Source organism: Symphalangus syndactylus, chromosome 6, assembly GCF_028878055.3.
Source record: "Symphalangus syndactylus isolate Jambi chromosome 6, NHGRI_mSymSyn1-v2.1_pri, whole genome shotgun sequence".
NCBI lineage: Eukaryota > Metazoa > Chordata > Mammalia > Primates > Hylobatidae > Symphalangus > Symphalangus syndactylus.
In genome coordinates, this window is record NC_072428.2 from 37985804 (window position 1) to 38005949 (window position 20146).

At 44.0% G+C, this 20146-nt stretch overlaps 2 protein-coding genes and 1 pseudogene across 5 annotated transcripts; all 3 read left to right on the plus strand.

Annotated features, from left to right (window-relative positions):
* Positions 1-849: 849 nt before the first annotated feature.
* Positions 850-19895, plus strand: LOC129484354 (serum amyloid A-1 protein). 4 transcript variants are annotated; one of them, XM_055282223.1, is made up of 4 exons: positions 9475-9538; positions 10123-10217; positions 12120-12258; positions 18159-19895. In XM_055282223.1, exons 2-4 carry the CDS (start codon positions 10127-10129, stop codon positions 18382-18384), a joined length of 456 nt encoding a protein of 151 aa, XP_055138198.1. In that variant the 5' UTR covers positions 9475-9538; positions 10123-10126; the 3' UTR covers positions 18385-19895. The 4 variants fall into 4 exon arrangements, with proteins under 4 accessions (XP_063497129.1, XP_055138198.1, XP_055138200.1 ...); XM_055282225.1 differs by having other exon boundaries at positions 18170-19895; XM_063641059.1 differs by lacking the exons at positions 9475-9538; positions 10123-10217; positions 18159-19895 and adding exons at positions 850-967; positions 12653-12920.
* On the plus strand, positions 4900-6143 carry LOC129485256 (hsc70-interacting protein-like). The gene is given in 2 exon segments (XM_055284642.2): positions 4900-5792; positions 5794-6143. Coding segments are annotated over 2 exon segments (1218 nt in total). The 3' UTR covers positions 6119-6143.
* LOC129485627 (uncharacterized) lies at positions 9632-9749 on the plus strand (annotated as a pseudogene).
* Positions 19896-20146: the final 251 nt, after the last annotated feature.

Below are 20146 nucleotides of genomic sequence, written 5' to 3' on the forward strand. Positions count from 1 at the left end.
AGCCCCAGCTACTCAAGAGGCTGAGGTGGGAGGATTGCTTGAGCCTGGGAGATCGAGGCTGCCGTGAGCTGAGACTGCACCACTGCACTCCAGCCTGGGTGACAGAGTGAGACCCTGTCTCCAAAAAAACAAAAAGAAAAAGAAAAAAAGATGGAAAAAGACATGAAAAAACAACAACAGAAATACCCACACATCATCAATGGGAGGGAAGCATCTTGAGGCAGCAAAGCGGGAGTGCTAGTAGAGAGGCAGATAGGGCGTCGCACCTGAGGCATTAAGGAAAGTCAGGATTTGGAGCTTACAAGTCTCTCATTGGAGATGGGATCGGGTTGGAATGAATGTCTGAGCAAACACAAAGCATTTCCTTCCCTAATGACTCCCCACCAGTCTAAAGAATCCCACATTAGGCCGGGCACAGTGGCTCACGCCTGTGATCCCAGCACTTTGGGAGGCCGAGGCGGGTGGATCATGAGTTCTGGAGATCGAGACCATCCTGGCTAACATGGTGAAACCCCGTCTCTACTAAAAATACAAAAAAATTAGCCGGGCGTCATGGCGGGCGCCTGCAGTCCCAGTTACTTGGGAGGCCGAGGCAGGAGAATGGTGTGAACCCAGGAGGCGGAACTTGCAGTGAGCCTAGATCGCGCCACTGCACTCCAGCCTGGGCGACAGAGTGAGACTCTGTCTCAAAAAAAAAAAAAAAATCCCACATTACAGTTGGGGAAATGGGCAGTCCTGGTGGAAGTTAGGGAACAGATCTGGGACATGTTATAGCCAGCTGGACTACAGGAGGCCATAAGCTCAATACTTCCTTGACTCTGAAACCTTTAGCTGATCCTAATGCCTAGTGATTCCAGGCCTTTCCCAGTTGTGCCAGGCCTGGAGGTGAACACATCTATGTGCCAAAAAGGAAAGGTATGCCAAGCAGGGGCTCAAGTCATCCTTATCCTCAGTCTGTCTATGAGTGGTATGTACCCCTCTTCCCCTTGTAAGATCTGCTGGGCTTAGGTCTCCTGACTGTGAGCTCCCCATACCTGGGCATAAATATAGTGAGCCTGAGCTCCCAAATAAGGTTGGGGGCTCCAGAGAGGTGGAGGGTCCTGTCTCTGGGAAGTGTGCCCACCCAGCAGGTCTGACCAGGAAGATACACTACTGGGGTTATGGAAAAAGACTATGTGTCAAGAGACGAGACCTGTGTCTCCATTTAGGCAGAGAATCATCTTTAATTAATGGGAAATTGGAAGGCAAATCACTTGGACCTGAAAGGGCTTTTTGTTTATTGAACCACTGTGTTGTAAATCATACCTCTCTGAAGGCAAGAGAAATCAGGGAGTTACAAAATGTTTAGGAGAACGAAACAGGACTCCCTATTTTGCTAACTAATCAGATTGAGACAGGCTCTCTGATAAATCCACAAATTTGATGTTGTTCAATCATAAGCAGTAAATTTCCTACATTGGATTTTCCTGACAATGAACGTAAACGGAAAAGGAGTCTTTTTGACAAAATATTTCATTGTTCACCTAAACTGAAAAACTTCTCTATTTTTCAAAATTGCTATACATGTTTAAAGATGTAGATATTTGAATAGCCTAACTGGTACAGAAGGTTTAATGATGATCCTAAGACATACCTATAAATGACTTGAAATTGAAACGAAATTTAAGAAAAATTATTGGAATTTTAAGACCAATTTTCCCCTTCTCAAATCAGTTCTTAGTTTCATAAATACTATACAATTTCATAAGAGATTTGGGGTTTTGAGATGTCTTTTTTTTTTTTTTTCTTTCAGATGGAGTTTCACTGTTGTTGCCCAGGTTGGAGTGCAGTGGCATGATCTCGGCTCACTGCAACCTCCACCTCCCAGGTTCAAGCGATTTTCCTGCCTCAGCCTCCCGAGTAGCTGGGATTACAGGCGCCTGCCACAACGCCCAGCTGATGTTTTGTATTTTTAGTGGAGACAGGGTTTCACCATGTTGGCCAGGCTTGTCTCGAACTCCTGACCTCAGGTGATCCACCAACCTATAATTTATTACTCCCTTTTGCAAATGTTCGAAAAGGAATAAAGTGAAATATTTTTAAACAGAATGCAGAGTTCTGTTGTCTTTTGGCAATACCAGTTCCAGACTCTGAGAGCAGCTCTTGCTGTTGCTGACAGTGGGCTGGTGACCAAATCCCAACATGTCCCCGCTGCGAGTCTTTCATGACCTGATTCAGTCATCATTTAGAGGCCAGCAGGCTTCAGAGAGGCATGAGCCTCAGCCAACAACCTATAGGGGAAGAGACGCAGAACTCAATGCAGACAGGTTTGGATTCTGGTGCCTAGAGAATGCAACTTGGAAACTCCGAGCCAGGAGGAAAGGGTTCTCTCTCCATGAGAGGTTGTGGGCTTTGTGAGAAGGGACACACAGCAAACACAATTAAGAGTCCACCCCTCAGCCGGGCGCGGGGGCTCACGTCTGTAATCCCAGCCCTTTGGGAGGCTGAGGCGGGTGGATCATGAGGTCAGGAGATCAAGACCATCCCGGCTAACATGGTGAAACCCCGTCTCTACTAAAAATACAAAAAAATTAGCCGGGCATGGTGGCGGGTGCCTGTAGTCCCAGCTACTCAGGAGGCTGAGGCAGGAGAATGGCGTGAACCCAGGAGGTGGAGCTTGCAGTGAGCCAAGATCGTGCCACTGCACTACAGCCTGGGCGACAGAGCAAGACGCCATCTCAAAAAAAAAAAAAAAAAAAAGAAAAAGAGTCCACCCCTCAATTAAATAGTTGGTCCTTTTGTGTTCCTGGTGATTTACTTGCTAAGTGGAAGAAACAGGAGGGAATCTTTTCTCCTGCCCTCCTGGTAATCGATAGCCCATGGCCTGGCTTTACTTCTGTAAAGTGGCAGGAGACCTTTTGACAGCTGAGCCATTTCTTATTTTATTTATTTTAATAAGAGAGGGTAGGAATGAGCAATGATATTAGTACCTGGGGACTGTTGTTCTTAAGGAGAAACGATCTTAGAATGATTAGTGATACCCCTTGCTTTCTCTTTTCTTTCATTATACTTTTTGTACACATATTTTTTCCTGTTTATTTATTGGAATCTTACTGATTTATTATAAGCTTTATGTCTACATATGTATAATCATTTTCCCCCAATTATAAGTCTCTTTTTCATGGAGGCACAGCCTAGACCTGGTTAGCCACCATCTCTCCTCATTGTATGCCCAGTATCTATTGTAGTATCTGCTGCATAGAAGGCACTCAATGAGTGAATGGATAATGACTGATGATGAATCAATAAATGAATGGACATGTCATTGTAAAAAATTCTAAAAACCTAGAATAACACAAGCTGTTGCCACTACCTAGAAACACAGATGTAAAACTTCCTAGGTTGTGTTTCACCATGGGAACATGTCTCTGAACAAAAATGGGATCATAGTCTATTGCACTCTTTCTCTTAAGAGATTGTCTACACTTCTCCAGGTCATTAAGTGCTCTTCCACAATATCAGTATATGGCAGAGGCAAGGTCATACCAGGTCTGTCTGAAACCAGGGCTTGGCTCTTAACTTCCAGCCACACTGCCTCCAAGTCTAGGTGGCTGGGTTTTAGGATCTGTGATGGGAACTCAGTGTCACAACCTCTACTGGGAAGGTATTCTGGTGTTTCATAACAGGACCTTCTGTTAGAGATAAGCATGGCAAAATGGAATGGAGACAAAGTTCAGGTTTCTGCTGCCAGGAGCTGAGATTGCTGTGACCAATGGCATTCTCCCAAACCAAATAATCCAACCTGGAATTACCATAAATCACTCCTCATCTTTTCAAGGGGTGTCCAAGTTCCCAGAAAAGAACATTTGTTAAGGGATGGAGGCAAGGAGGTGGAGAAGAAAGAGCACTGGCCAAGGTATCATGAGTGTCCTGGGTTCTGGTCCTTGAATGAGCCATTTATCTTCTCTGCAGCTTCTCCATCTGATAGGAGTTTGGAGGCAGAGTTTTTTCTTAATGAGTAAAAGACAGTCGTGCCTAGGAGATGTGGTGTACATGTTAGAAAGAAGGGACTGGCTGTGACTCTATAAAAGATGACCAGCTCGGGCTGGTCTCAAACTCCTGACCTTAACCCATCCTCCGCCTGCGCTCCCAAAAGTGTTGGGATTACAGGTATGAGCCACAGTGCCCAGCCTAGAAATACCCACTAGAAGCTTCCATGTAGACATTCTTCTTAGTGATGTTTGGAGACAAAGTATCTCTTTATTGTATTTGTTGACAAAACTCTCCAGTCCTCTCCCATGTTCATGGAAAATTTTCACGTTCATTTACAGCCCTCTTTCCAACACATTCACTGCCAATACTCTCATTGACAATAATTATATTGTTGAAACTTCCAGTATCCTGCATTCCCGGATCAAGCCCCCTCAAAGCCCTGATATGCAAATATCTGGGAAAAGAATGTTCCAGAGGAAAGGAACAGCTAATCCAAGGCTTCTAGGGTAAGACGTGCCTGGGGGTTTGGAGACCAATGTGGCCGGAGCAAAATGAGCAAGAGAAGAGAATTGGATGATGAGGTATGAAGGAAGGAGCTAGGACAGTTTGAGTAAAGTTTGAAAACCATTGTAAGGGCTTTGACTTCAACTATGAGTGGAAGTGGAATCCTCTGGAGAGTTTTGAATGGAGAGTGATAGAAGTTGTCTTGTGTTGTAACAGTCTGGCTGCTATATCGAAAAGAGATTAGTTGGCAGCAAAGAGGGAAATGTGGAAGCCAGTTAAGAAGCCATCATAACCCGGAAGATGATGCCTAATAACATCTCTCTGGGAGCTGCGGAGAGATGATAAGGATTTGCCTTCTGAATATGTTTTTTGACAATTAATGTAAACATTTCAAGTAGGCTGAGACTTTATTGCATATTAACAATGTCCATGTTCACTCGTGGCAGCCGCTCCCTTCTGCGCAGTCACGCCGAGCCAGTGCCTGGGCCTGGAACTGGGCCGCACCCCCCCAGCTTCACCCATCACCTCCCTACCACGGACCCCCGCAAAGTGAACGAGCTTCGGGCCTTTGTGAAAATGTGTAAGCAGGATCCGAGCGTTCTGCACACCGAGGAAATGCGCTTCCTGAGGGAGTGGGTGGAGAGCATGGGAGGTAAAGTACCACCTGCTACTCAGAAAGCTAAATCAGAAGAAAATACCAAGGAAGAAAAACCTGATACTAAGAAGGTGGAGGAAGACTTGAAGGCAGACGAACCATCAAGTGAGGGAAGTGATCTAGAAATTGATAAAGAAGGTGTGATTGAACCAGACACTGATGCTCCTCAAGAAATGGGAGACGAAAATGCGGAGATAACGGAGGAGATGATGGATCAGGCAAATGATAAAAAAGTGGCTGCTATTGAAGCCCTAAATGATGGTGAACTCCAGAAAGCCATTGACTTATTCACAGATGCCATCAAGCTGAATCGTCGCTTGGCCATTTTGTATGCCAAGAGGGCCAGTGTCTTTGTCAAATTACAGAAGCCAAATGCTGCCATTCAAGACTGTGACAGAGCCATTGAAATAAATCCTGATTCAGCTCAGCCTTACAAGTGGCGGGGGAAAGCACACAGACTTCTAGGCCACTGGGAAGAAGCAGCCCATGATCTTGCTCTTGCCTGTAAATTGGATTATGATGAAGATGCTAGTGCAATGCTGAAAGAAGTTCAACCTAGGGCACAGAAAATTGCAGAACATCAGAGAAAGTATGAGCAAAAACGTGAAGAGCGAGAGATCAAAGAAAGAATAGAACGAGTTAAGAAGGCTCGAGAAGAGCATGAGAGCCCAGAGGGAGGAAGAAGCCAGATGACAGTCAGGAGCTCAGTGTGGCTCTTTTCCAGGTGGCTTTCCTGGGGGAATGCCTGGTAATTTTCCCAGAGGAATGCCTGGAATGGGAGGGGGCATGCCTGGAATGGCCAGAATGCCTGGACTCAATGAAATTCTTAGTGATCCGGAGGCTACTGCAGCCATGCAGGATCCAGAAGTTATTGTGGCCTTCCAGGATGTGGCTCAGAATCCAGCAAATATGTCAAAATACCAGAGCAACCCAAAGGTTATGAATCTCATCAGTAAATTATCAGCCAAATTTGGAGGTCAAGCATAATGACCTTCTGATAAATAAAGCCCTGCTGAAGGAAAAGCAACCTAGATCACCTTATGGATGTCACAATAATACAAACCAATGTACCTCTGACCTTCTCATCAAGAGAGCTGGGGTGCTTTGAAGATAATCCCTACCCCTCTCCCCCAAATGCAGCTGAAGCATTTTACAGTGGTTTGCCATTAGGGCATTCATTCAGATAATGTTTTCCTACTAGGAATTACAAACTTTAAACACTTTTTAAATCCTTTAATATTTAAAACAAATTTAAAGGGTCTGTTAATTCTTATATTTTTCTTTACTAATCATTGTGGATTTTTTTGCTTTGAATTATTGGGCAGGGAATATACTTATGTATGGAAGATTACTGCTCTAATTTGAGTGAAATAAAAGTTATTAGTGCGAGGCAAACATAAAAAAAAAACAAAACCAATGTCCATGTTCATCTCTAAATGACATCATTGTTCCAAAGCTTTTCCATTCTTCTTAACCTTCAACCTGTCAATCTATTGCAGACGACTTCTCCTACTTCACTATGCATTGACTCCTTCAATCAATAAAAGTGACTAAGAACCTGCTACAGGTGAGGTGCTGTGTTTGGTGTTAAAGTGACAACAGTTATCTATCAATAAGCCTGACAAGGTTCCTATCCCTGTGTTTTGTGCACTCTGGGTCAAACTCAGAAATGCAAACAGGTGGAGAGTGATGAGTCCTATGACTGGTAAAGGAAAGGGCCTGCTGGTTTCCCTCAGGATCTCTGTCCTTCATCTCAAAATGCATCTTCCTTGTTATCGCTCCTCTCCTTCCTGTCTCAGAGGAAGACCTGCTCCTGCTACACTCTAGGCAACCTTGTCCCCAGTGGCCCTGTGGGCCCTTGGTCGTTGAAGTCTATGTTATGCCCTATTTTTTACCTTCAGGCACTCTCTCTGTTAACATTTTCCCTGTGCCCTGTAACCCTCCCTCATCTTTAAATAAATCCTCCTCCTTTGACCTTCGCATGTATTCACTCATGCAATTCAACAAGCATTTATTGCACAGTGATATTCAATTTGCCACTTGCTAAAAGTCTGAACCTTGGCAGCTGAATGTGATCAGAAAAAAAGCATGACTGCTATGACTAGTCTCACTTTAAATTCATCGTCATTGACCTTGAGCTACCATACAATCCACTACCTTTCTCAAGTTCAGTCACATTCTTCCTTTCCTAGATGTCCGCTTTCTACTTCTCTTCTCTCCTGAAACTTCCCACAACTCCTCGTTCATTCTCAGTTGACAACTTTGCTTCCTACTTCACTGAAAAATAGAAGCAATCAGATATGAACTTCTGGCTGGGCATGGTAGCTCATGCCTATAATCTCAGCACTTTGGGAGGCCAAGGCAGGAGGACTGCAGGTTAGGAATTTGAGACGAGCCTGGGCAACATGGTGAAACTCCCACTGTACTAAAAATTTAAAAAATTACTCAGACGTGTTGGCAAACACCTGTAGTCCCAGCTACTTGGGAGGTTGAGATGCAAGGATTACTTAAACCTGGGAGGCTGAGGCTGCAGTGAGCCATGATTGCACCACTGCACTCCAGCCCAGGCAACAGAGCAAAACCCTGTCTTGAAAGGAGAGGAGATGAGAGGAGAGGAGAGGAAGTGAGGGGAGGGGAGGGGAGGGGAGGGGAAGTGAGGGGAGGGGAGGGGAGGGGAGGGGAGGAGAGGAGAGGAGAGGAGAGGAGAGGAGAGGAGAGGAGAGGAGAAGAGAGGAGAGGAGAGGAGAGATCAGGTGAGGAGTATGCCAAGGAGTGTTTTTAAAACTTACTGTTTTCTCTTTCCCAACAAGATTGTCATTTCCTTTAAAAAGTGGTTATCCTGAGGCCTATATTCATAGCATTCTGAAGGTGCCTTATCCCGTCTGATCTAGGGAGGTAAGCAGGGTCAGGCCTGGTAGTACTTGGATGGGAGACCACCTGGGAATACCAGGTGCGAAAGAAAGAAAAGAAAAGAGGAAAGAAAGAGAGAGAAAGAAGAGAGAGGAAGGAAGGAAGGAGAAAGAGAGAGGGAGGAAGGAGAACGAGAGAGGAAGGGAGGGAGGAAGAAAAGAAGGAAGGAAGAAGGAAGGAAGAAAAGAAGGAAGGAAGGAGGGAGGGGGAAGGGAGGGAGGGAGGGAAAGAGGAAGAAAGGAGAGAAAGAAGGAAGGAAGAGAGAGAGAGGAAGGAAGGAGGAAGACAGAGAGGGAGGAAGGAAGGAAGGAAGAGAGAGAGGGAGGAAGGAAGGAAGGAAGAGAGAGAGGGAGGAAGGAAGGAAGGAAGGAAAAGAGAGAGAGGAAAGAAGGAAGGAGAAAGAGAGAGGAAGGAAGAAAATGAAGGAAGGAAGGAAAGAAAGAAAAAATAAAAGTGAAAATGGACTGGAGAAGAAGAAACCACAGGTGCTGCTGTGTCCACCAGCCTCTCTGCATGTCCCGGCCTCAGCCCTGCTGGGCTCTGCTACTGACCGCTTCCTTCCTTCCTTCCTAATTTCCTAATTTCCTAGGCCAGCTGAGCAGGGCTTTTCTGTGCTGAGGAGGTAAATCTCGGGATATCTAGACTGAGGGATGGAAGGAGCCTTCCAGGGCACACATGAGACATGGCAGGGCTAGGCTGCTAGTTTTATTTTGTTTTGTTTTAGACACAGGGTCTTGCTCTGTCACCCAGGCTGGAGTGCAGTGGCATGATTATAGCTCACTGCAGCCTTGACCTCCTGGATCTCCAGCAATCCTTCTGCTTCAGCCTCTTGAGTAGCTGGGACTGCAGGTGCACACTACCACACCCGGTCCATTTATTTTTATTTTTTGTAGAGACAAGGTCTTACAATTTTGCACAGACTGATCTTAAACTCTTGGCCCCAAGTGATCCTCCTGCCTTGGCCCCCAAAAGCATTGGGATTACAGGAGTGAACCGCTGTGCTGGACCTAGTCTGTCAGCTTTGAAGCTTTAGATATGAACTCAGAGGGACTTCATTTCAGAGGCATCTGCCATGTGGCCCAGCAGAGCCCATCCTGATGAAATGACCGGTACAGTCAGGAGCTGGCTTCAAAACCACCCTCACTCCACACCTTCCAGCAGCCCAAGTGCCGCCAACATGGGGCTCCCACTCTCAATTCCGCAGCCTCAGCCCCCTCAATGCTGAGGAGCAGGGCTGGTCTCCTGCCCTGACAGGTGTCAGGCACATCTTGTTCCCTCAGGTTGCACAACTAGGATAACTGACCCAGGATGAAGAAACCACTGGCGTCCAGGAACTTGTCTTAGACCGTTTTGTAGGGGAAATGACCTGCAGGGACTTTCACCAGGGACCACATCCAGCTTTTCTTCCCTCCCAAGAGACCAGCAAGGCTCAGTATAAATAGCAGCCACCTCTCCCTGGCAGACAGGGACCCGCAGCTCGGCTTCAGCACAGATCAGGTGAGGAGCACACCAAGGAGTGATTTTTAAACTTACTCTGTTTTCTCTTTCCCAACAAGATTATCATTTCCTTTAAAAAATAGTTATCCTGGGGACTACAGCCATACCATTCTGAAGGTGTCTTATCTCCTCTGATCTAGAGAGGTAAGCAGGGTCGGGCCTGGTAGTACTTGGATGGGAGACCACCTGGGAATACCAGGTGCTAAAGGCTTTAAGAATAAAAAATAATGATCCTGCTTTGTGTTTATCCCATGTTGAGTTCTGTGCTGGGCAGAGGGAACACACAGTAAATGCGTTGTGGGGAATTATAGGCTACTTGAGGGAGTGACAGTCTGGTTGTAACTCCCGCCTTCCTCCATCAATGCCACGTTGGCATCCTCTTACACAGTCAGGCTTCAGGGCTGATGGGTTCAGAACCGAGGGCTTCTGGCTCTCAGTGAGGTCCTGCTGCAAGGTTTCCTAGATGAGCCACTAAGACTCTAATAAGATCCAGTGGAAATAACCAGGCTCTCGTGGGAATATAAGTCCCAAGGGAAGCTGTGCCAGTCTTGTGGGCGACTGCCTGACTTCTCCTTTCATTTCAGCACCATGAAGCTTCTCACAGGCCTGGTTTTCTGCTCCTTGGTCCTGGGTGTCAGCAGCCAAAGCTTTTTTTCGTTCCTTGGCGAGGCTTTTGATGGTAAGGCTTCAGAAGGTATGCAGGATTTCTGAAGAGAAACATCACCCTGGACCTGATAAACTGGGGAAAATGATGCTTTCAGAAGGCTGCTTTTGAACCACAGAGTTGCTAGGGTCAGCACTGCTGAGGCCTGCCAGGAATTAGGGTTTGCTGGGTTGCCTGTCTCGAATCTTTCAGAGCTGCTGGGAATATCTCCTTTCCCCGTAGTGCAGCTTCTCAGGGTGTGTTCAGTGGATGGATCATGTTTCAGAAGCCACTGCAAGGTGTATCAAAAACACATCTCCTGAGCCGTAAGGGACCGGGCATCCAGTAACAACACACACGGGGTATTTCTGTGCTTCCTTAAGATTTGAGCCGCTTTCTTAGGTTGTGCTGCCCAATGTGCAGGATGTGCCGGGTGCCTGGGGAGCTGCTAAACAGATTAGAGAGTCGAGGATTATTGTCAGTCAGTTACTCAGAGAAAGAACAGTCATCCTTTCCAGGAGCAGCTGAGCTGTTTGTTTTGAGTAGAAGATGCAAAATAAGGCCTGCAATTGGCATAAAATGTCCCTCAGCATAAATCGCATAAGAGTATGACTAAGGCTGTTGACCCTTCTGTCTTCTTTCTCTTTCCTCCTTCGATTTCCTAGTTGCATAATGTACAGGGCTCTTTCGCCTCGCTCTGTCAGGGGCTCCCTTCCTGGTTTGTTCTATTTCCATTCCTTCTCCAGCCTTCTTGACAAGAGCTGGGAGCTAATGTGCATCAAGCCCCCACAAGGACCAGAGCATTTTCTCATTTAGTTTCAGAATGACTCTGTGAGGCAGGCATCTTCCCCTCTTTGAAGGTGAGAAAGCTGAGACTTAGAGCAGCTGAGGCCAATGCCCAGGGACTTACTGCCAGTCAGCAGGTGGCAGGGCAGAGGTTTGAGCCCGGCTGTGCTTGAGGTCAGAGCTCTTGCCAGGTAGATGCATCACTGACCACTTCCTAGAGGTTGATCATTACGAATCTCAGGCACACCTTGGCATCACCTGAACTACCCATGCCTGCAACTCCCCAACAGAGTCTGCAGAAACTGGCCTGGGGTGTGGCCTGGGCATTGGGACTTTCAGTTTCTCTCTGGGTGATTAGAAAGTGCAGCCAAGGCTCACACCTGTAATTCCAGCACTTTGGGAGGCCAAGGTGGATGAATCGCTTGAGGTCATGAGTTCCCGAGCAGCCTGGCCAACATGGTGAAACCCTGTGTCTACTAAAAATATGAAAATTCAGCCAGGTGTGGTGGTACGCACCTGTAATCCCAGCTACTCAGGAGGCTGAAGCAGGAAAATCACTTGAAACCGGGAAGCAGAGGTTGTAGTGAGTTACATTGCTCCAGTGTGCTCCAGCCTGGGTGACAGAGTGAGACTCTGTCTAAAAAAATAAAAAAGAAAAAGAAAGTGCAACCAAGGCCGAGCACCGCTGCTCTATTGCTTTCTCAAGCAACCCACAGCATCACTACAGCCTACTGAGAAAGTGTTTAGGGACTTGTATGCTCCTAGCAGTCACTGGGACTCAGGTCACAATGACATGTATTCCATTTGCAAGAATATATACTTTAGTAGTCAGGGCAGAAGTACTCTGTGTCTGCCACCTTTCTCAGCATCAGTATTCCATGTCACCACTTCATTCGTATACACTCCTGGATCTTATCATAGGCAGCTTCATTCTATGGCAGTGGCTCTTCACCAGGGGACCTGGAGAAGCCAACTAGGATAAAGGAATGTGCTTCTCAACCCATGGTATCCAAGGCTGCTATGATCACAGGCTGAAAGCTTGAAGTCAGTGGAGGATTTGTCCTTCTTTCATTCCCCTCTAAGGTGTTGTTGGAGTCTTTATGTTCTCCTGATGTCTGTTCTGCCTTTCCTTTCCTTTCCTTTCCTTTCCAGGGGCTCGGGACATGTGGAGAGCGTACTCTGACATGAAAGAAGCCAATTACATTGGCGCAGACAAATACTTCCATGCTCGGGGGAACTATGATGCTGCCAAAAGGGGACCTGGGGGTGCCTGGGCCGCAGAAGTGATCAGGTAACTGGAGCTCCTGGGAGGCCAGGGCTGGGTGAGCAGAGCTTGCCTGCCTCGGACAGTCAGGAGGGAGTCGAGCTCCTTGTAGAGAAGTTAGAGGCTGCGGCCCCTCGTCTTCTTGCCCTCTCTCTGCCTCTGTGCTCAGTGGGAGGGTCTGAGTGGATGGTAGGGGTGAGTGATTCCTCACCCTCCCTCTCTGGGTGCTGTTCATCCAGCCTAGGGGTGCCCAGCCTGGCTGAATGGGGCGGTGCCCAGGCAGGGTCAGTGTGTTCACCCCTCCTTCCTTGGCCTTTGTGGGCCCCTCTCTGAGCCCTCCCTTGGAACGGGGAGAATGGGAGGGTGGGCTGTTGCTCAATGGCCTGATGATTAATCTCCTTCTTGCCTGCCTTGATTACAGCAATGCCAGAGAGGATCTCCAGAAATTCATGGGCCATCATGCGGATGACACATTGGCTGATCAGGCTGCCAATGAATGGGGCAGGAGTGGCAAAGACCCCAATCACTTCCGACCTGCCAGCCTGCCTGAGAAATACTGAGCTTCCTCTTCACTCTGCTCTCAGGAGACCTGGCTGTGAGGCCCTCGGGGCAGGGACACAAAATTAGTGAGGTCTATATCCAGAGAAGCTGAGATATGGCATATAATAGGCATCTAATAAATGCTTAAGAGGTGGAATTTGTTGATACAGTGTGTTCTTCTTTTAGTGCTGACTGCCTGTTTGGTACAAAGGGGAAATCAATGCACACCCACATGAAGGGTGAGCCTAGGTAGGCCTATGTGTTTGGATGTGAGGAGACATTCTTAGCAGTCACAGTGCAGACACCTGCATCAACCCCTCCACAAATTAGACCTCCTTTTTTCCAGACGTTTGTGGTTACATTGTTGCTATTTCCAGTCCCTTCCTTGTCCAGGCTTCTCATCTCCTGTCAATTATTTCCTGTTACCTTCTCTGTCCCCTAGTTCTTCCTTCCTCAGTGATCTCTGTTTCTGGAGGCAGGGGACACACATAATTGAATTGTGAAATCCTGCCTCAGTGACTGCCACCCCAATCTTTCTTTCATTTCTGAGCAACACCTACAAATCCAGGCATTAATGAATTTCTACCCATTCCATCTAAAAAATACCTCCAATGCAGTTCTCTTCCACTCTATTTTCATTGCCTTCTTTCAAGTCTAAATATGTAATGCAACTCCTTTTATGAATGTTTTCTGAGTTTCTGGAGCTTAATTAGATCAAAGTTGTGGAAGTGGTGGCAGTGAAGAGAGAGCCAGATGGAGAAGAACTGTTTTATCAGTCAGGGTCCCTTTGGGAGACAGAAACCAGGCAGTAATTTGAAAAGGGAAATTTTAATGTAAAGAATTATTAACTGATAGCTGCATTAACTTCTAAGAGTACAGAATATGAGAAGGTATAAATTTGAGATTGGGCCCCTCACAAGACTGACATTGGATGGCAAATAGGTTACTGGGTCCTTCAAGCCAAAACTAACACATAAGAACTCCATTGAGGTATTAATGAAACTTGGCAGGAAGATACCCAGGGTGTAACTTAACTCTGGGAATGCAGCTAGGGTTCCTGTGACAAATTTGGGAAACTGCTTGGGGGCAGGAGATAGGTTATCGAACCCCCTGGGAAGCCAGCTGTGGAAGTGGCAGTGCTCTGGACTGAATTGTATCTTGCCAAAATGTGTATGTTGAAACCCCAACTCACAGCATGGCTGTACTATTTTGTTACAGCAGCCCGAGCTGATTAAGATAAGTGGGCTGCTGGTAAACATCATGGACATCCTACTGAGGTGCCACAGAAATTGTCAGGAAACTTTCTTGGCCTTGGGATGCCACTCAGATCTCTGGGGCGAGTGCCACGGGGTGTCCTGTACAGGAGAAGAGTACCACAGGAGCTGAAAGGAAGCAAAGCACACAAGATCAGGAAAAGATGTCTTCATCTCCTGCTTGGCCCTCTAGCGCCCTCTATGGGTGAAGATTAACCTCATGCCCAACTGGCAAAGGAGAAATGTTCACAGGGTCCAGCTCCAGCATCACAAATAGGGCAAAGGGGTGGGTGTGGAGCTCAAAATAAAGAAACTGATAACTGGCATGCCCCTTTTCTCTGAAAAAGGAATTGAGGAGGACTCCTAAGGTGAGAAGATTAGTTATAAAATTATATTTACAGAGGAAAGACAAATTTATTTGTCAAGGAGGAAGAAAATGTATGGATATAAAGTACAACTATTTACAACAGAACTTTCTCATACAGTTCTCATCAAAAGACACTAATGGAAGTGTAGGTATACGAGGTATAGGAGGTTTGAGTCTCAGTCTCAAAGATGTGCCAATGCCAAAACAAGGCAAGGGCAAGATAAATAAGATGAAGGAGAGAGGGGTGGAAGATTGGCTCATGGGAGCAGACTCAATCCACTGTTGAGATTAGTCTTCAGTCTAGTAAAGTCTGAGTTGATCCCAAGTTGTAAAAAAAGACTGTAATGCTATTATTAGGATGCTTACAATTAGATTTCTGTCACAAGTACTGAAGTTGTAGATTTTGGGGGGCAGGAGAGAGAGAAAGGGAGGATGGGAGAAAGAATGCCTTTCAAAGTCAAATAAAGCAAGCTTTCAAAGTCTTTGTAGATATTCAAAGCTTTGCAATCAACATATTATTACTAGAAATAATTCACCGAAGCAAGATTCGGATACAGAAGTTCATTCATCCGTCTGTAAAGGACCAAATCACTCCCCTTCTCGAAATCTATAATTTGAAAAAAAAATTAATTCAATATAGTCCATAGGTTCAGAGGAAGAAAAAGTATGAAAAAAAAAACAAGAAAAAAATTTTTAAATCAAAATTTGTATCCAAGGAAAAAGGTGCTTGGTTTACCCAGGAATTTATAATTTGTAAAGTCATACCTAATCCCTATGCTCTGACACCCCCAAATACCTTTTATTAATTACTTGGTTTTCCTCAGTAAGAATTAACATGCTTCTCTCTGTTAGAAAAGTTTGAGAAAGGGAAATTGCATTGCTCTATGTTATAGTTGTGTTTTGTTTTGTTTCGTTATTTGAGACAGCATCTCCCTCTTTCGTCCAGGCTGAAGTGCCATGGCATGATCATGGCTCACTGCAACCTCGACCTCCCGGGGCTCAAGAGATCCTCCCACTTCAGCCTCTTGAATAACTGGGACTGCAGGTGTGCGCCATGACACTTGACTAATTTTTATATTTTTTGTAGAGAGGGGGTTTCGCCGTGTCACCCAGGCTGGTCTTGAATTCCTGGGCTCAAGTGATCTGCCTGCCTCGGCCTCCCAAAGTGCTGGGATTACAGGCATGAGTCACTGAGCCCGGACTACTGTTATATTTATTTTTGTATCGGTTTGAGGGTGCCCAGATTCACGTTGTTTCTGGGGTCATCTGTGAGGGTGTTTCCAGAGGAGATTAACATTTGAATTGGACTCAATAAAGTAGATTGCTATTCTCCATGCAGCTGGGCATCACCCAATCTGTTGAAGGCTTGAATAGAACAAAAATAGAGGAAGGACGGATTTGCCTCCCTTTTCCCCTGCCTCACTGCTTGAGTTGGACATCGGCTGTCATCTTCTCTTGCCCTCAAATTGGATTCACATGATCAGTTGCCCTGGTTCTCAGGCCTTTGAACTCAGACTGAATTACACTTTCCTGAGTTTCTTGCTTGCAGAGGGCAGATCGTGGGACTTCTCAGCCCCCATTATCTTGTGAGCCAATTCCTTACAATAAATAAATACATACATACATACACAAATAAATTATTTGTCTTGTGTCTCTCAAGAACCCTGACTAATAGGGTACCCAAGCTTTTCAGTCTTATCTCCTATGACTTTAATTCATGTGCCTCATGCTACACGCAAATTGAGCTGCTTGTTATTTTTAAACATGTCATTGAATTAGGAATTATTTCAAACGTTCAGAAATGTGCTTCCATGTGTTCATTCAGCATTTATTATTGTTATTTAAAATATTCATTCATTTATTTATTTATAGATTTAGGGGGTACAAGTACAGATTTGTTACACTGATAGATTGCATAATGGTGAAATCTGGGTTCTTAGTGTAACCATCACCCAAGTAGAGTTCATTGTACTTGTCAGGTAATTTCTCAGCCCTCGGCCCCCTTCCGCCCTCCATCTTTCTGAGTCTCCGCTGTCCATTATTCCACTTTCTATGTCCATGTGTATACATTATTTAGCTCCCATTTATAAGTGAGAAAATGTGATATTTGACTTTCTGGGTTATTTCACTTATGATAATGGCCTCTAGTTCTATCTATGTTGCAGCAAAAGACATGATTTCATTCTTTTTAATGGCTGAATAGTATTCTATGGTGTATATATGTGTATACAGACACACACACACACCCCTCCAATCATTCATTGATAGACACTTAGGTTAATCCCATGTCTTTGCTACTGTGAATAATAGTGTTGTGATAAATACATGCATTCAGGTATATTTTTTATACAATGATCTATTTTCCTTTGGGTAGTACCCAGTAATGGGACTGCTGGGTCAAATGGTAGCTCTATTTTTAGTTCTCTGGGAAATCTCCATACTGCTTTCCACAGAGGCTGTACTAATTGACATTCCCATGAACAGTGTATAAGCATTCCCTTTTCTCCACATCCTCACCAACATCTGCTGTTTTTTTGACATTTTAATAATAGCCATTCTGATTGTGTGAGATGGTATCTCATTGTGGTTTTAATTTGTGTTTCTCTAATGATTAGTGATGTTGAGCATTTGTTCATATTTTGTTGGCCATTTGTATATTCTCTTTTGAAAACTGCCTGTTCATGTCCTTTGCCCGCTTTTTAATGGGGTTATTTGCATTTTTCTTGTCTGAGTTCCCTTGCAGAATCTGGGTACTTGTCCTTTGTCAGATGCGTAGTTTGCAAATATTTTCTCCCATTCTGTAGGTTGTCTGTTTACTCTGTTGGCTATTTCTTTTGTTGTGCAGAAGTTTTTAGTTTAATTTAGTCCTGCTTGTATATTTTTGTTTTTGCTGCATTTGCTTTTGAGATCTTAGTCATAAATTCTTTGACTAGGCCAATGTTTGGTAGAATTTTCCTAGGTTTTCTTTTAGAATTTTTTGTTTCAGGTCTTACATTTAAGTTGTTAATCCACCTTGAGTGTATATATATATGATGAGAGATATAAAATTTCATTCTTCTGCATATGGCTATCCACTTTTATCAGCACCGTTTATTGAATAAGGTATCCTTTCCCCAGTGTATGTTTTTGTTGACTTTGTCAAAGATCAGTTGGTTATATGTATGGGGTTTTATTTTTGGGTTCTCTATTTTGTTCCATTGATCTGTGTGTCTATTTTTATACCAGTACCATCAACATTTATTAAATAAGTAGCTATGTGGCTAAAGGAACCAGGGAATGTCACCCCAAAATACGGTACCCTGGTAGGCTGATTATTTTAAAGGCCCTTGAAAGGCAGCAGATGCTGGAAGAGGCTATTCTCTGCTATTCTCTTATCTGCCTTATGGCTGCATCCCATGAAAGAGAAAACAATTGCCTTCCACCTGCTCCATGAAATCTCATTATTTCAGAGAAGATGACTGAGGAATACAACCACAACTGGATGGACTTTTTCAAAAGATGACACCTGCTTATTGGGCTCGTTCAAATTTCAAAAGAATCATTTACAAGTTAATTTCTATCCCCTAGGTCCACTCATTCTTCCTAATAATCTTTTATGACTTCAAACAATTTGTCTACATTCCCCATCTTCTCCTCCCCTATGAAGAATAGTATATAATCACCTGTACCCCATTGGGTTATTGGGAAATCACTCTCCCATGATTTTCCCCCTTGCATGTTAAAATACATGTATATGACTTTTTCTCCTATTAATCTGCCTTTGTCAGTTTATTTTCAGCTGAACTCCAGAGAGTGAAGGAAGAAGCTTTTTTTCTTCATTCCTACATGACCCAGGCATTGATCCAGCCAATGAAGATTCAGTGTAATCAACCACCACCAACAAGACCATGGCCATTGGATCCTGTGCTAAGAGGCATGGATGAGCTCCCTCAGCACGTGGATGGAGACCAAAGAGAGGTCCGAAGGCTCAGTGTAGGTGTCTCCATTCTCTAAGAAGTTTGGAGGAGAAGCTGGATACAGCAAAACAGACTGAGAAGGAGCAGCTGTTGGGAAAGGAGGTAAACTAGGAAAGCATGGTATTCCAGAATCCCTGACGGAGCTATTGATTAGTAGTATCAGATTCTTCCCGGCAGTTGAGGAGTTCACCTTCGGCTTAAGCAACATGGAGTCATTGACTATCTCATGAAGGTGATTGCAGGGGAAGGTCTGAAGAACTAAATGGAGCAGTGATAAGAGAATGGGAGATGGTATGATAGGACTCCTGGACACCCCAGACATCAATCAAAACACCACAGACAAGAAGGTGTGGATACAAAAACTAGCAGTTAGAACAAATAATAGAAAATGAACTCTATCTACTTCTGAAAAAAAAAGTAATGGGGGCAAGTAATACATTGAATAAAGCCTCAATAAGTACAACAGTGTAGTACTGACTTATATATAGAAAAAATCTGATCAGTGGAGCCAAATCCTCAGAATTAGACATAAGTGCATATGAGAATTTTGTATATGATAAAGGTTGTATGTTAACGTAGTAAGTAAAAGACAGACTATTCAACAAATGGGATTGGTACAACTGGGTGACCATCTAACATAATGTTGAAAACATACTGTATATGTTATGGTAGGACAAATTCCAAATATGCTAAATATTTATAAACAAATAAGGAAAATGATAATAATAATAATAATATTAACATTATCTGGTGAATCCATGGAAAATTCTTTTATAACCCAAAGTAGGGAAAGCTGCAACAACATGGACAGAACTGGAGGTCATTATGCTAAGTGAAGTCATTCAGGAACAGAAAGACAAACATCACATGTTCTCACTTATTTGTGGGATCTAAAAATCAAAACAATTTAATTCATGGAGATAGAGAATAGAAGGATGGTTACCAGAGGCTGGGAAGGGTAGTGGGGAAGGGGGAGTGAGGGGAGGTGAGGATGGTTAATGGGTACAAAAAAAATACTTAGAATGAATAAGATCTAGTATTTGATAGCACAACAGGGGACTATAGTCAGTAATAATTCAGTTGTACATTGTAAAATAACCAAAAGAGTATAATTGGATTGTTTGTAACACAAAGGATAAATGCTTGAGGGGATGGATACCCAATTTTTCATGATGTGATTATTACACATTGCATGGCTGTACCAAAATATTTCATGTACCCCTTAAATATATACACCTATTATGTACCCACAAAAATTTTTTAAAAAGGAATGAAATAAAAACATTTGAGTTTAAGAAAACCTCAAAAAATAAAGTAGGGAAAGCTCTTCAAACTATACTATGAAACTGAGAAGACAACTAAAGAAAAGATTAATAAAGACAAGAACATAAATAATTTCTTTTGGCAGAACATGAACCATCATAACCAAAAGATAAATAAGTTGGAAAAAATATTTGTAACTCATATCCTAGATAACATACTCATTTTCCCTGTATATAAAAAGTTTCTGTAATGTGATAAATAAAAGCACAATAGACCAGTAAAAAATGACTACTTTGATATGAAGGTATGAATTCACAATTCCTAGAAAATAGAAATGGCTCTTAAACATGTGGAAAGATGTGAAACCAAAATCATAATAAGAGAAATGTAAATTAAAATTACTTTGAGTTTTATTTTACTCACAATTTCAAAGACCAAAAAGTTTCAGAATGTACTGTGTGAGAGACAATGTGGAACCAAGCTCTTTCACTCATTTCTGGTGGGAGCAGAGATTGATACAGCCCTCATGGGAGGCA

What these genes read in the sequence shown, in the direction of transcription:
- LOC129484354 (XM_055282223.1), top strand. Translation starts at nt 10,127, where the DNA reads ATGAAGCTTCTCACAGGCCTGGTTTTCTGCTCCTTGGTCCTGGGTGTC. An exon ending in CCTTGGCGAGGCTTTTGATG is followed by an intron (nt 10,218 to 12,119) that starts GTAAGGCTTCAG and finishes TTTCCTTTCCAG; the next exon opens with GGGCTCGGGACATGTGGAGA. An exon ending in TGGGCCGCAGAAGTGATCAG is followed by an intron (nt 12,259 to 18,158) that starts GTAACTGGAGCT and finishes TGCCTTTGTCAG; the next exon opens with TTTATTTTCAGCTGAACTCC.